The sequence below is a fragment of the Esox lucius genome, chromosome 9 (assembly GCF_011004845.1).
Source record: "Esox lucius isolate fEsoLuc1 chromosome 9, fEsoLuc1.pri, whole genome shotgun sequence".
NCBI lineage: Eukaryota > Metazoa > Chordata > Actinopteri > Esociformes > Esocidae > Esox > Esox lucius.
In genome coordinates this window covers 290,693-308,423 of record NC_047577.1, presented here as the reverse complement: position 1 = coordinate 308,423, position 17,731 = coordinate 290,693, and the positions used below count along the sequence as shown (strand labels likewise).

General features: G+C 41.6%; 1 protein-coding gene across 2 annotated transcripts in view; it reads left to right on the top strand.

Annotated features, from left to right (window-relative positions):
- The window catches only part of si:dkeyp-9d4.3 (caskin-1), a 69,060-nt gene that overhangs the window by 31,067 nt on the left and 20,262 nt on the right, over window positions 1-17,731 (top strand). For both annotated transcript variants that reach the window (XM_029122032.2, XM_029122033.2), the window contains exons 7-13: window positions 2,867-2,975; window positions 3,506-3,614; window positions 4,290-4,384; window positions 5,351-5,468; window positions 9,541-9,825; window positions 14,804-14,902; window positions 15,188-15,423. In XM_029122032.2, coding sequence (XP_028977865.1) covers window positions 2,867-2,975; window positions 3,506-3,614; window positions 4,290-4,384; window positions 5,351-5,468; window positions 9,541-9,825; window positions 14,804-14,902; window positions 15,188-15,423 — 1,051 coding nt within the window. The remainder of the gene's footprint in view (window positions 1-2,866; window positions 2,976-3,505; window positions 3,615-4,289; window positions 4,385-5,350; window positions 5,469-9,540; window positions 9,826-14,803; window positions 14,903-15,187; window positions 15,424-17,731) is intronic.

Here is a 17,731-nt window from a genome sequence, read left to right as displayed (position 1 = left end):
AACCGCTGCTTTAACATCATGACTTCATCATCACTACTATGAAACCGATGCTTTAACATCATGACTTCATCATCACTACTATGAAACCGCTGCTTTAACATCATGACTTCATCATCACTACTATGAAACCGATGCTTTAACATCATGACTTCATCATCACTACTATGAAACCGCTGCTTTAACATCATGACTTCATCATCACTACTATGAAACCGCTGCTTTAACATCATGACTTCATCATCACTACTATGAAACCGATGCTTTAACATCATGACTTCATCATCACTACTATGAAACCGCTGCTTTAACATCATGACTTCATCATCACTACTATGAAACCGCTGCTTTAACATCATGACTTCATCATCACTACTATGAAACCGCTGCTTTAACATCATGACTTCATCATCACTACTATGAAACCGCTGCTTTAACATCATGACTTCATCACTACTATGAAACCGCTGCTTTAACATCATGACTTCATCATCACTACTATGAAACCGATGCTTTAACATCATGACTTCATCATCACTACTATGAAACCGCTGCTTTAACATCATGACTTCATCATCACTACTATGAAACCGCTGCTTTAACATCATGACTTCATCATCACTACTATGAAACCGCTGCTTTAACATCATGACTTCATCATCACTACTATGAAACCGATGCTTTAACATCATGACTTCATCATCACTACTATGAAACCGATGCTTTAACATCATGACTTCATCATCACTACTATGAAACCGCTGCTTTAACATCATGACTTCATCATCACTACTATGAAACCGCTGCTTTAACATCATGACTTCATCATCACTACTATGAAACCGCTGCTTTAACATCATGACTTCATCATCACTACTATGAAACCGCTGCTTTAACATCATGACTTCATCATCACTACTATGAAACCGATGCTTTAACATCATGACTTCATCATCACTACTATGAAACCGCTGCTTTAACATCATGACTTCATCATCACTACTATGAAACCGCTGCTTTAACATCATGACTTCATCATCACTACTATGAAACCGCTGCTTTAACATCATGACTTCATCATCACTACTATGAAACCGCTGCTTTAACATCATGACTTCATCACTACTATGAAACCGCTGCTTTAACATCATGACTTCATCACTACTATGAAACCGCTGCTTTAACCCTTGGTAGCCTATGGGGCTTTCGGCCGGATTTCACTAGTGGGACATTTTGGGTCCTAGATTCATTTCTGTAACAGATACAACCTATTATGATGTATCCTTGTAATAGCAACCCCTCTGGCTACAATAAAAACACATAAAAACAGACTTCTGGGTCACTATTTATAAAACTCATCTGTTTGAAAGGCAAAAAAATTGTTTTCGGAAAACATTTCTGCCATTCAGCATCAAGATTTTTTTTTGAAAGCATTATGAGATTTTGTGTCAATGGTATTTCCTCATACTTTCATGCCTTTACTATCAAATTACACTGTAATTGGGTTGAAAATAATGAAATAATTATATAATAGAAGGTAAAAAATATAGGCACCCCCAAAAAATTTGGTTCTTCTACCTAGAAATAAAACATTATGAAATAAATAAGATTGAATGTGAAAAACCCATGTAATGGGTGTAATGACTCAAAACGGCCAGCAGATGGCAGCACTAGATCGCTAGTTACGTTTGGACTTATATATTTTATAAACTCAGAAAAATTACCAACTTCTTCCCAAAAACTCAAGAACATCCCCATACTATTTTGACTAAATATTAATTTTTATATCTTATATATAATACAAACGATGTATTATGGTTCAAAACATCATATATAGTGATGTACACGCATGTAATATTCATAGTAGTGTACAAATGAGCCTTTCTAAGATGCATTGGCAATGTCGTTGCCTGGTGAAAGGTTCTCATAGCAACCCAAACTATACAACTATACAACCCATATTATACACGGAAAACCCCAATTATACACGGAACGCTTCAGGAAAGTGGCTACAAATAATATATCATTGGAATCGGACGATTATGGCGAATCTATTTTTCGAAATATTTATGCAAATTAGCACTGTCCGCGGGATCGCGGACGTCGACCATGGATGGCATCATGACTTCATCATCACTACTATGAAACCGCTGCTTTAACATCATGACTTCATCATCACTACTATGACACCGCTGCTTTAACATCATGACTTCATCATCACTACTATGACACCGCTGCTTTAACATCATGACTTCATCATCACTACTATGACACCGCTGCTTTAACATCATGACTTCATCATCACTACTAAGACACCGCTGCTTTAACATCATGACTTCATCACTGCTATGTCACCGCTGCTTTAACATCATGACTTCATCATCACTACTATGACACCGCTGCTTTAACATCATGACTTCATCATCACTACTAAGACACCGCTGCTTTAATATCATGATGTAGCAGTGCGGAGAACAAAGACGCCTGACGCGGAGATGCAGGGAAGCCCATGGCCATTTATTATGAATGTCAACACAAACTAGAAAAATAGGGGAAAACAAAAATGCCCAAGGGGGTCAATAAGGGTAGCTGGAGCGCAGGCCTCAGCGGGCAGCAGTATTCAGGGCAGTGGCTTTCTGGAACATAGGAAACAAAAAAAACACTGTCATTCCCAGACCCCTACCCCACTGAACTGTCTGAGAGGCCCTTTTGTTTTGGCCCTGACGAGTCATGCTGGGCTCCAGGTGTGTGTGTGTGTTTGTGTGTGTGTGTGTTAGGTTGTTGTTCCAGGCTGGTAAATACATTTGTGTGTGTGTTAGGTTGTTGTTCTAGGCTGGTAAAGTCATTCGTGTGTGTGTGTGTGTATTAGGTTGTTGATCCAGGCTGGTATTGACATCAATCGACAGTCTGAGTCTGGGACAGCCCTCCATCAGGCTGCTCTCTGTGGCAAGACTGAAGTGGTACGCCTCCTGCTGGACGTAAGTAGAACTACAACCAACCCTGAGCCCTGACCTTTACCATCTCACCCATTACCTCAATAATACAGGCATCATGTATTGTTACTGTATTGCGGAGTGGTGGTATCAGTGAGGGTGTTACAGTAATATATTGATTATATGTAGATTGTAGAATTATGAATAATACATTGATTTTAAATGAATGATTACATTTATTGCCTGCACTCACACCTAGATAAGGGCGTCAGATAAATTACTAAAATATAATGAATTACCCCATGGGAACTGAACCTGCAGCCTTTGGCATTACAAGTGCCATGCCCTACCAACCGAGCTACAAGAGACCATTTCATGTATGATAATGTATTGATAATATCAGAATGCTATCAATGTCGTGTTCTATGTATTGATAACTTATTGATAATTTCTGAGTGTTATCAGTGTGGTGGTTCTATGTATTGATCATTTATTGACAATGTATTCCCTTGGGCATCAGTGTGGTGGATAGAATAATGTATGCATAATAATAATGTATTAATAATGTATTCCAGAGTGGTATCAGTGCGGGAGTTAGAAACACTCTGTGTCAGACGGCGCTGGACATCGTTAACCAGTTCACCACTACACAGGCCAGCAGGGAGATCAAGCAGCTACTCAGAGGTCATTGTGTGTGTCTATGTGTGTGTCTGTGTGTCTGTAACCGTGTGTGTGTCTATGTGTATATGTGTGTGTAACTGTGTGTGTAACTGTGTGTGTAACCGTGTGTGTGTCTGTGTGTCTGTAACCGTGTGTGTGTGTGTGTGTGTGTGTCTGTGTGTGTAACTGTGTGTGTGTCTGTGTGTGTAACTGTGTGTGTGTGTCTCTATTTTATAAACCACTAGCAGTTTCATGAACAATTATTGGATCCAGTTCAGCTTCGTCAAGTGTTGGATCCAGTTCAGCTTCGTCAAGTGTTGGATCCAGTTCAGCTTCGTCAAGTGTTGAATCCAGTTCAGCTTCGTCAAGTGTTGAATCCAGTTCAGCTTCATCAAGTGTTGAATCCAGTTCAGCTTCATCAAGTGTGGAATCCAGTTCAGCTTCATCAAGTGTGGAATCCAGTTCAGCTTCATCAAGTGTGGAATCCAGTTCAGCTTCATCAAGTGTGGAATCCAGTTCAGCTTCATCAAGTGTGGAATCCAGTACAGCTTCATCAAGTGTGGAATCCAGTTCAGCTTCATCAAGTGTTGGATCGAGTTGAGAAACTCGATGTTCCTAATTGGCGGAATTTGACTAAATACAGAGTGAAATGTCTATCCCACAGTGGTTTGTCTAATAACAACGTGTCTGTGTGTTCAGATGCTTCAGCAGCGATGCAGGTCAGAGCTCTGAGAGATTACTGCAACAACTACGACCTGACCAGCCTCAACATCAAAACAGGAGACATCATCACGGTATAACATGTTTATAGAAATTATCTTTATCATTTCTAATTATAAATTAGTGGTTTAAAAAATTGAGTGACGTGCCTGTTTAACAAACGGTCACTTGACCATTGTGTCGATGCATTCCTGAATTGGCTGATGCTAATGGAGGTGCTAGGCTTATTCTTGGGAGTGCTTTAGCCCCGTCTCATCCCAGCCTGGGTCCACCAAACCCTAACCAAACTTTCGAATCCTAACCCCTTAGCCTTAACCTAAACCCTAATGCCCTAATTCTAAACCCTGATGCCCTCTAACCCTGATGCCCTAATTCGAACCCTGATGCCCTAATTCTAAACCTTGATGCCCTAATTCTAAACCCTGATGCCCTAATTCTAAACCCTGATGCCCTAATTCTAAACCCTGATGCCCTTATTCTAAACCCTGATGCCCTAATTCGAACCCTGATGCCCTAATTCTAACCACTGATGCCCTAATTCTAACCCTGATACACACTTACACACACACCAACACACACACACACACACACACACATCAACACACATACACAAACACAAACAACCCCAGACGCCAACACACACAAACACAAACAAACAACCCCAAACACCAACACACACAAACACACACAAACAACCCCACACGCCAACAAACAAACAACCCCACATGCCAACAAACACACAACCCCAAACACCAACACACACAAACACAAACAAACCATAACAAACGCCAACACACACAAACACACACAAACAACCCCACTTGCCAACAAACACACAACCCCAAACACCAACACACCCAAACACAAACAAACCATAACAAACGCCAACACACACAAACACACACAAACAACCCCACTCGCCAACAAACAAACAACCCCACATGCCAACAAACACACAACCCCAAACACCAACACACACAAACACAAACAAACCATAACAAACGCCAACACACACAGTGTGAACATGATGTGTATTTTAGGTTTTAGAGCAACATTCTGATGGGCGGTGGAAGGGGTGTATCCACGACAACCGGACAGGAAATGACCGGATTGGTTACTTCCCTTCCAGTATGGTAGAGGTCATCAACAAGAGGCCGGGTATGTGTCTGTGTCTGTGTGTGTGTGTGTGTGTGTGTCCTAATGTCCCTGCCATTCCCTGGTTGGGCGATGTTATGATTTCAATCTATTGAAAACATCACAATGTACCAAACTTTGTTTGGGCACTGGAGACGGGGGACTCTGTCAGGGGTCCATGGGTCCTGGGGGACTCTGTCAGGGGTCCATGGGTCCTGCAAGGTGTTTCTGCAGCACCCATGAGTGTGAGAGTCCATACTCTAAATGGTTAATACCATGTGATATTTAAGACTACTATTACAATGTAGATTGCAGAAAGAGTGAAAGCACTTTGAAAACCATGAATTTCTGCCCTACCCGCAAAAGGCACTTTCAGTGGGAACCAGGAATTAATGAGGTCAGAATCTAACATACTTTGTACTGCTTAGAAAAGCACATTAAAAACACAATTACAATTAGACAACATTAAGGATTATTTATAGTGCTGTGAAATGATTAAAAGAATCAAGCGTAATCAATCACATAATCACTTCTGTAGTTAATCACAAATCAAATTTGGCCCTAAATAAAATATTTCTGTATAAAAAGCAGCTCATTATGTTAAATACATACTGTGTTTTATTGTAAACCATCGTGCAGGTGCCTGTACCGGGCTCTGGACAGCTCTATACATGGTCCACGCAGGTGCTGGTACCGGGCTCTGGACAGCTCTATAAATGGTCCACGCAGGTGCTGGTACCGGGCTCTGGACAGCTCTATATATGGTCCACGCAGGTGCTGGTACCGGGCTCTGGACAGCTCTATATATGGTCCACGCAGGTGCTGGTACCGGGCTCTGGACAGCTCTATACGTGGTCCATGCAGGTGCTGGTACCGGGCTCTGGACAGCTCTGTACGTGGTCCATGCAGGTGCTGGTACCGGGCTCTGGACAGCTCTATACATGGTCCACGCAGGTGCTGGTACTGGGATCTGGACAGCTCTATAAATGGTCCACGCAGGTGCTGGTACCGGGCTCTGGACAGCTCTGTACGTGGTCCATGCAGGTGCTGGTACCGGGCTCTGGACAGCTCTGTACGTGGTCCATGCAGGTGCCGGTACCGGGCTCTGGACAGCTCTATACATGGTCCACGCCGGCATCTGGCACCTCAACTGGCAGGTTTTTTGTGTCAGTAAGGATTGTAACATAGGGACGCATCATCTCTGCTGACTGCTGGAGAATTAGAAATCACAGATATGAATAAGATCAACTTGCAAGTTCTGTTTCGCAAAATATATTTTGTACAACCCTGTTTCCAAAAAATGTGTTACGCTGTGTAAAATTTAAATAAAAACAGAATGCAATGATGTGCTAATCATTTGAACCGTATATTCAGTAGAAAATATTACAAAGACAACATTTCAAATGTTCAAACTGAGATATGTTATTGTTTATTGAAAAATATACGCACACTTTGAATTTGATGCCAGCAACATGTTTCAAAAAAGCTGGGGCGGGGCACCAAAAGACTGGAAAAGTTGTGTAATACTAAAACTACACCTGATGGAATATCACACAACTAATTAGGTCAGGTCACTAACATGATTGGGTATAAAGAGCATCCTAGAGAGCATGAGCCTTTCAGAAGATAGGGAGGGGTTCACCACTCTGTGAAAGACTGCGCAGACAAATAACATTTCTCAACGTACAATTGCAAAGAGTTTGGGGATCTCATTATCAAAGGTATCTGGAGAAATCTCTGTATGCAAGGGACAAGGGACAAGGCCAAGAACAAATTGGATGGCTGTGATCTTTTGGGCTGTCAGACTGCATTAAAACAGACTGATTGTGTAGTGGACGTCACTGCATTAAAAACAGACTGATTCTGTAGTGGACATCACTGCATTAAAAACAGACTGATTGTGTAGTGGACGTCACTGCATTAAAAACAGACTGATTCTGTAGTGGACGTCACTGCATTAAAAACAGACTGATTCTGTAGTGGTCATCACTGCATGGGTTCAGGAACACTTCAGAAAACCATAGTTTGTAAACACAGTATATCGCTGCATCCACAAATGTTAGTTAAAACTCACATATAAACAAGATACAGAACCCCACTGCCTTCTCTGGGCCTGAGCTCATTTAAGATGGACTGAGGCAAAGGTCAAAACTGTCCTGTGGTCTGATGAATCAAAATGTGAAATTATTTTTGGGAATCATGGACACTGCGTCCTCCGGGGTTCAGTGGAGAGGGACCATCCGGCTTGTTATCAGCACCCAGTTCATTAGTGCACATGGCATTGGTGACTTGCACATCTGTGAAGGCACCATTAATGCTGAAAAATATTTACAGGTTTTGTAGCAACATATGCTGCCATCCAGATTATGTAGTTTTCTGGGAAGGCCTTACTTATTTCAGCAGGGCAATTCCAAACCACTGTACGTGTTACAACAGCATGGCTCTGTAGTAAAAGAGTCTGGGTGCTAAACTGGCCTGCCTGCAGTCCAGACCTGTCACCCATTGAAAACATTTGGCACATTATGAAACGAAAAATACAACAAAGGAGACCTGGAACTGTTGAGCAGCTGAAATCATTTATCAAGCAAGAATGAGAAAACATTTCACTACAGCAATTGGTCTCCTCAGTTCCCAAACACCTACAGAGTATTGTTAAAAGATGAAGTGGTGCAACACAGTGGCAAACATGCCTCTGTCCCAACTTTGAAATGTGTTGCTGGCATCAAATTCAAAATGGAATTTTGATTCCAAAAACAATATTTCTCAGTTTCAACATTTGATATGTTGTCTTTGTGCTATTTTGAATTAAATATAGGGATAAAGGATGTTCATATCATTGCGTTCTGTTTTTATTAGCATTTTTCACAGCCCAATGTTTTGGGAAACGGGGACATGTTAGGAGAAGCCTATATTGTTGGTTGCATTAAGAAAATGAATGGTTTCCGTTACAGAGTAACCAGTTTGTTAACCACTGTGTGCAGTCAAAGTCCGTTAAACAGAGTTATTCCTACATATTGGCCCTTCCATGCAGCCTCAGGTCAATATGTTATTCCAGACATCGTCCAACACACTGTCCTGCCTCCCCCTCCTCCCTCAGTCATCCCTTCCTGGGCTGTCTCTCACCCTTGCCCTCACCCTTGCCCTCACCCCTGTCCTCAGTTAAAGTTTTTTCATTTAGATTCACTATACGGCCAAATGTAAGTGGTCACCCCTACACATTATTGAGTTCAGATGTTTCAGCCACACCCATTGCTCACAGGTGCATAACATCCAGGAGAACGCTACCTACCGGAATGCATGGTGCCTACTGTAATGTTTGGTGGAGGAGGGATAATGGTCTGGGGTTGTGTTTCTGGTTTTTGGTTAGGCCCCTTAGTTCGCATCAAAGGCCATCTTAATGCTATAACATACAAAGACATTTTAGACAATTGGGTACTTCCAACTTTGTGGCAACAGTTTGGGGAAGGCCCTTTCCTGTTCCAGCATGACTGTGCCCCTGTGCACAAAGCTGGGTCTATAAAAACATGATCCAACAAGGTTGGAGTGGAGGAACTTGAGTGGTCTGCACAGAGCCCTGACCTCAACCCCACTGAGCACCTTTGGGATGTATTGGAACGGCGATTGCAAGCCAGGCCTTCTCATCCAACATCAGTGCCAGGCATCACAAATGCTTGTTGGAAGTCCCACAGAGAAACTCCAAAATCTTGTGGAAAGCGTTCCCAGTGGTGGTTATTATAGCTGCAAAGGGGGTTAATGTTAATGCCCATGGTTTTGGAATGGGATGTCCAACAAGCTCATGTAGGTGTGATGACTGGGTGCACACATACTTTTGGTCATATTGTTTTTTTATTTGTATTATTTTTAAGCGTGTGTGTGTATATATATAGTATATGTTACATTATTTTTTGTGTTCATCAATATTGGTATTATATTTTAAGTTTGAATGATATTGTTTATTTAGTGTAGGGGATGTTATGTATGTGGTTATTTTGAGTTCATCAATTGTTCTTATATATATGTTTTGAGTATTATTTGACTGATTGTCCATGTATTTTGGGTTTGTTGTTGTTTGCCTTTCTTCCTGGTTTGTATTTAGGCCCCTCCCTTTCCCAGCAGAGTCACACCCTCCTGCTGCGTAGACACGCCCCCTGCCCCTCCCCCTGCCTCGTTACCACGGTGAAAGGACACCCCTCTCATTTCCTTCCTCTGCCTCTTCCTCCGAATCCACTTGTCACCCAAACCATGCCCCTATTCTCCTCTTTTGGCTATACCTCGCTCCCTCTCTCTCCTCCTCACCTCTCCCCTCTCCCTTTTGGCCTCAACCCTCCTCCTCTCTGTCCTCCTCCTCTCTCCTCCAGTCTGGAGCAGCCAAGCCTGCAAGGTATCCAGCTTATAATGAATAATATCAATAATATTATCCGTACATCATAATACTATATTATTACTTTAGGATTTAATTACTGTTGTTATATTTATTATGGATAGTAGTAGTAGCAATATGTAATAGTAACATCATCAGTACTATCATATTATTATTAGTAGTAGGTAGTGCATGTAATATTAGTAGCATAGTAGTGGGAGTATTTGCTGTGTAGTCGAAGTAGTAGTACATTTAAAGTTGAATCATTTAGCAGCTGCTCATATCTAGAGCAACTGAAATTAGTGTATACATTATCATACTTTGTCTCTGGCATTGCATGTGCCATGCTTTTCCCCTGTGAGTTACTGGGGACTGTAGTGTAGTAGGAGTTTTATTAAATTTTTGTTGTTGTATAGAAGGAGTATTAGTTGTGTGTAAGTCAAGTAAGTAGTAGTAATAGCCGTAGTAATATTATTAGTAATAATATATACATAGTCATATTATTAGTAGTATTATGTACATAGTGATATTATTAGTTACTGGGGACTGTAGTGTAGTAGGAGTTTTATTAAATTTTTGTTGTTGTATAGAAGGAGTATTAGTTGTGTGTAAGTCAAGTAAGTAGTAGTAATAGCCGTAGTAATAATATATACATAGTCATATTATTAGTAGTATTATGTACATAGTCATATTATTAGTAGTATTATGTACATAGTCATATTATTAGTAGTAATATGTACATAGTCATATTATTAGTAGTATTATGTACATAGTCATATTATTATTAGTATTATGTACATAGTCATATTATTAGTAGTAATATGTACATTGTCATATTATTACTGGTAATATATAAATAGTAATATTATTAGTGGTAATAGCCATAGTCATATTATTAGTAGTAATATATACATAGTAATATTATTAGTGGTAATACATACATAGTAATATTATTAGTGGTAATAGCCGTAGTAATATTAGTAGTAGTAATAGCCATAGTCATATTATTAGTAGTAATAGCGTTTACATTTAGAGTTTAGTCATTTTGCAGATGCTCTTATCCAGAGCGACATTTGAGTGAGTGCATACATTTTAAGAAAGCTGGATGAAACAACTAAGCATTGAGTGTGTTCTAATCAGTAGTAGTATTAATATTAATTACAGTAGTGATAGTATAAGAAGTAATACCATTGGTAGTTGTTTTATGTATATATAGTGTCAATAATTGAAGTAGTAATGGTAGCAGTTCTGGTATTAGACACAATAGTAATCTAGTAGTAATAGTACTAGTATAGGTAATGTAATAGTTGCGTTAAATGTGTTGTTATTTGTGTACATGTAATGGTAATAAATGATTTAATAGTAATACCAGTAGTTGCACTAGTGACTATACACTCACCTAAAGGATTATTAGGAACACCTGTTAAATTTCTCATTAATGCAATTATCTAATCAACCAATCACATGGCAGTTGCTTCAATGCATTTAGGGGTGTGGTCCTGGTCAAGACAATCTCCTGAACTCCAAACTGAATGTCAGAATGGGAAAGAAAGGTGATTTAAGCAATTTTGAGTGTGGCATGGTTGTTGGTGCCAGACGGGCCGGTCTAAATATTTCCCAATCTGCTCAGTTACTGGGATTTTCACGCACAACCATTTCTAGGGTTTACAAAGAATGGTGTGAAAAGGGAAAAACATCCAGTATGCGGCAGTCCTGTGGGCGAAAATGCCTTGTTGATGCTAGTGGTCAGAGGAGAATGGGCCGACTGATTCAAGCTGATAGAAGAGCAACTTTGACTGAAATAACCACTCGTTACAACCGAGGTATGCAGCAAAGCATTTGTGAAGCCACAACACGCACAACCTTGAGGCGGATGGGCTATAACAGCAGAAGACCCCACCGGGTACCACTCATCTCCACTACAAATCGGAAAAAGAGGCTACAATTTGCACGAGCTCACCAAAATTGGACAGTTGAAGACTGGAAGAATGTTGCCTGGTCTGATGAGTCTCGATTTCTGTTGAGACATTCAGATGGTAGAGTCAGAATTTGGCGTAAACAGAATGAGAACATGGATCCATCATGCCTTGTGCAGGCTGGTGGTGGTGGTGTAATGGTGTGGGGGAAGTTTTCTTGGCACACTTTAGGCCCCTTAGTGCCAATTGGGCATCGTTTAAATGCCACGGCCTACCTGAGCATTGTTTCTGACAATGTCCATCCCTTTATAACCACCATGTACCCATCCTCTGATGGCTATTTCCAGCAGGATAATGCACCATGTCACAAAGCTTGAATCACTTCAAATTGGTTTCTTGAACATGACAATGAGTTCACTGTACTGAAATGGCCCCCACAGTCACCAGATCTCAACCCAACAGAGCATCTTTGGGATGTGGTGGAACGGGAGCTTCGTGCCCTGGATGTGCATCCCACAAATCTCCATCAACTGCAAGATGCTATCTTATCAATATGGGCCAACATTTCTAAAGAATGCTTTCAGCACTTTGTTGAATCAATGCCACGTAGAATTAAGGCAGTTCTGAAGGCAAAAGGGGGTCAAACACAGTATTGGTATGGTGTTCCTAATAATCCTTTAGGTGAGTGTAAATAGTCATTATAATAGTAGTAGTAGTTTTTGTTGTTAATTTATGTAAGTAGTAGTAGTTGTTGTTATTGTATGTAAGTAGTGGAAGTAGTAGTAGTAGTGGTAGTAGTAGTAATAGTGGTAGTAGTTGTAGTATTAGTAGAAGTGGTAGCGGTTGTAGTAGTAGTAGTAGTAGTAGTAGTAGTAGTAATAGTGGTGGTAGTAGTAGTAGTATTATTAGTAGAAGTGATAGTGGTATTAGTGGTGGTAGTATTATTATTAGTAGTAGTAATAGTAGTTATATACTAGAAGTAGTAGACATAGTAGTAGATAGATCGGGTATAGAGGATGAAATAGATTATAGATTGGGTATGTGAGATGTTATATATTATATTTGAGTATGGGGAATGTTATAGATTATAGATTGGGTATGTGGGATGTTAAAGATTATGAATTGAGTATGAGGAATGATATATTATAGATTGGGTATGTGGGATGTTAAAGATTATGAATTGAGTATGAGGAATGATATATTATAGATTGGGTATGTGGGATGTTAAAGATTATGAATTGAGTATGAGGAATGATATATTATAGATTGGGTATGTGGGATGTTAAAGATTATGAATTGAGTATGAGGAATGATATATTATAGATTGGGTATGTGGGATGTTAAAGATTATGAATTGAGTATGAGGAATGATATATTATAGATTGGGTATGTGGGATGTTACAGATTATGAATTTAGTGTGGGGAATGTATTAGATTATAGATTGGGTATGAGGGATGTTACAGATTATGAATTGAGTATCTGGAGTGTTAGATAGATTGGGTACGTGGGATAATATAGATGATGAATTGAGTACGAGGAATGTTATAGATTGGGTATGTGAGATGTTATAAATTATGCATTGAGTGTGGGTATTTTTATAGTTTATGAACTGGGATTATAGATTGGGTATGCATGGCCTGTGCTGCTCACTTGTTTCCACTCTCCATCTCTGTCTGCCAGTCTGTGTTGTCCTATTTCTGCGTGTTGCATTTCTTTCTGACAGTCTATAATGTCAGATTTCTGTGTGTTGGATCTCTTTCTGCCAGTCTATAATGTCCTATTTCTGTGTGTTGCAGTACACACTGAATTTAAAGACTTGGGGTGGTTGTTGATGTGTACCCATGTGGGTGGAGCAGTAGGGTGGGTGTTGGTTTGTTACTGTGTGTGTGGTGTGGAGGGTTGGTGTGGTTGTTGGTGTGTACCCATGTGGGTGGAGCAGTGGGGTGGGTGTTGGTTTGTTACTGTGTGTGTGGTGTGGAAGGTTGGTGTGGTTGTTGGTGTGTACCCATGTGGGTGGAGCAGTGGGGTGGGTGTTGGTTTGTTACTGTGTGTGTGGTGTGGAGGGTTGGTGTGGTTGTTGGTGTGTACCCATGTGGGTGGAGCAGTGGGGTGGGTGTTGGTTTGTTACTGTGTGTGTGGTGTGGAGGGTTGGTGTGGTTGTTGGTGTGTACCCATGTGGGTGGAGCAGTGGGGTGGGTGTTGGTTTGTTACTGTGTGTGTGGTGTGGAGGGTTGGTGTGGTTGTTGGTGTGTACCCATGTGGGTGGAGCAGTGGGGTGGGTGTTGGTTTGTTACTGTGTGTGTGGTGTGGAGGGTTGGTGTGGTTGTTGGTGTGTACCCATGTGGGTGGAGCAGTGGGGTGGGTGTTGGTTTGTTACTGTGTGTGTGGTGTGGAGGGTTGGTGTGGTTGTTGGTGTGTACCCATGTGGGTGGAGCAGTGGGGTGGGTGTTGGTTTGTTACTGTGTGTGTGGTGTGGAGGGTTGGTGTGGTTGTTGGTGTGTACCCATGTGGGTGGAGCAGTGGGGTGGGTGTTGGTTTGTTACTGTGTGTGTGGTGTGGAGGGTTGGTGTGGTTGTTGGTGTGTACCCATGTGGGTGGAGCAGTGGGGTGGGTGTTGGTTTGTTACTGTGTGTGTGGTGTGGAGGGTTGGTGTGGTTGTTGGTGTGTACCCATGTGGGTGGAGCAGTGGGGTGGGTGTTGGTTTGTTACTGTGTGTGTGGTGTGGAGGGTTGGTGTGGTTGTTGGTGTGTACCCATGTGGGTGGAGCAGTGGGGTGGGTGTTGGTTTGTTACTGTGTGTGTGGTGTGGAGGGTTGGTGTGGTTGTTGGTGTGTACCCATGTGGGTGGAGCAGTGGGGTGGGTGTTGGTTTGTTACTGTGTAGGTAGAGGGGTGGGTTGGTTGTTGGTGTGTTACAGTTTCTTTGTCGCCTACATTCTTGCTCCATTGTGTGTTTGTGTTGTGTCTGTTTTGTGTGTGGTGTGTTTTGCGTGGTATGTGTTTGTGTGTGTGGTGTGTGTGGTTTGTGTGTGGTGTGTGTGGTTTGTGTTTGGTGTGTGTGTGGTGTTTGTGTGTGTGTGTTAGGTTCTCGGGGCTCTGAGGCCAGTCCACATGGCTCCCCCACCCTCAGCCAACAGGGAGGGACCGACCAGGATGTTTGGGTGCTACGGAAACCCCTCGCAGGTGTGTGGTGTGTCTGTATGGTGTCTGTGTGGTGTGTCTGTGTGGTGTCTGTGTGGTGTGTCTGTGTGGTGTGTTTGTGTGGGTCTGTGTGTGCTTCTGTGGTGTGTGTATTTGGTGTGCTTGTGGTGGGAGTCTTGTGTGTGTTTGGTGTGTTTTTTATGTACTTGTGTATTCAGGTGCGCATATTGTTTGAATACTTATCTAGTCTGCACACACACTGAATGATGGAATTATTTGTATGTATGTTGTGTGTCTGTATGTGTGTGTATGTGTGTGTGTGTCTAGGTGGTGACCGCAGCAGTAGTGTTGGAAGCCTGGGTAGTGTTCGTTCCCTCGGCAGCGTCCAGAGTTCTGGAAACACACAACATGCCCTGAACACGCCTCCTCTGGCCGCCGTAGCACACGCTACTAACACGCCTCCTCCAGCAGCGGCTGCACACGCTACTAACACGCCTCCTGGCAGTCTGAATACACATGGCCTCAATGCTCCGGGTCTCCACGCGCAGGCGGAGGGAGTTAAGGTGGGGTTGACTACCACACTACAACATCACATATCACCACCATACAACTACATCACATATCACCACCACACTACTACATCACATATCACCACCACACAACTACATCACATATCACTACTACATCACATATCACCACCACACTACTACATCACATATCACCACCATACAACTACATCACATATCACCCCCACACTACTACATCACATATCACCACCACACTACTACATCACATATCACCACCACACTACAACATCACATATCACCACCACACTACAACATCACATATCACCACCACACTACAACATCACATATCACCACCACACAACTACATCACATATCACTACTACATCACATATCACCACCACACTACTACATCACATATCACCACCACACTACAACATCACATATCACCACCACACTACAACTTCACATATCACCACCATACAACTACATCACATATCACCACCACACTACTACATCACATATCACCACCACACTACTACATCACATATCACCACCACACTACAACATCACATATCACCACCACACAACTACATCACATATCACTACTACATCACATATCACCACCATACAACTACATCACATATCACCACCACACTACTACATCACATATCACCACCACACTACAACATCACATATCACCACCACACTACAACTTCACATATCACCACCATACAACTACATCACATATCACCACCACACTACTACATCACATATCACCACCACACTACTACATCACATATCACCACCACACTACAACATCACATATCACCACCACACAACTACATCACATATCACTACTACATCACATATCACCACCATACAACTACATCACATATCACCACCACACTACTACATCACATATCACCACCATACAACTACATCACATATCACCACCATACAACTACATCACATATCACCACCACACTACTACATCACATATCACCACCACACTACAACATCACATATCACCACCACACTACAACATCACATATCACCACCACACTACAACATCACATCACATATCACTACTACATCACATATCACCACCATACAACTACATCACATATCACCACCACACTACTACATCACATATCACCACCATACAACTACATCACATATCACCACCATACAACTACATCACATATCACCACCACACTACTACATCACATATCACTACTACATCACATATCACCACCACACTACTACATCACATATCACCACCACACTACAACATCACATATCACCACCACACTACAACTTCACATATCACCACCATACAACTACATCACATATCACCACCATACAACTACATCACATATCACCACCACACTACTACATCACATATCACCACCACACTACAACATCACATATCACCACCACACAACTACATCACATATCACTACTACATCACATATCACCACCATACAACTACATCACATATCACCACCACACTACTACATCACATATCACCACCACACTACAACATCACATATCACCACCACACTACAACTTCACATATCACCACCATACAACTACATCACATATCACCACCACACTACTACATCACATATCACCACCACACTACTACATCACATATCACCACCACACTACAACATCACATATCACCACCACACAACTACATCACATATCACTACTACATCACATATCACCACCATACAACTACATCACATATCACCACCACACTACTACATCACATATCACCACCATACAACTACATCACATATCACCACCATACAACTACATCACATATCACCACCACACTACTACATCACATATCACCACCACACTACAACATCACATATCACCACCACACTACAACATCACATATCACCACCACACTACAACATCACATCACATATCACTACTACATCACATATCACCACCATACAACTACATCACATATCACCACCACACTACTACATCACATATCACCACCATACAACTACATCACATATCACCACCATACAACTACATCACATATCACCACCACACTACTACATCACATATCACCACCACACTACTACATCACATATCACCACCACACTACAACATCACATCACATATCACCACCACACAACTACATCACATATCACCACCACACTACTACATCACATATCACCACCACACTACTACATCACATATCACCACCACACTACTACATCACATATCACCACCACACTACTACATCACATATCACCACCACACAACTACATCACATATCACTACTACATCACATATCACCACACTACTACATCATGTCATT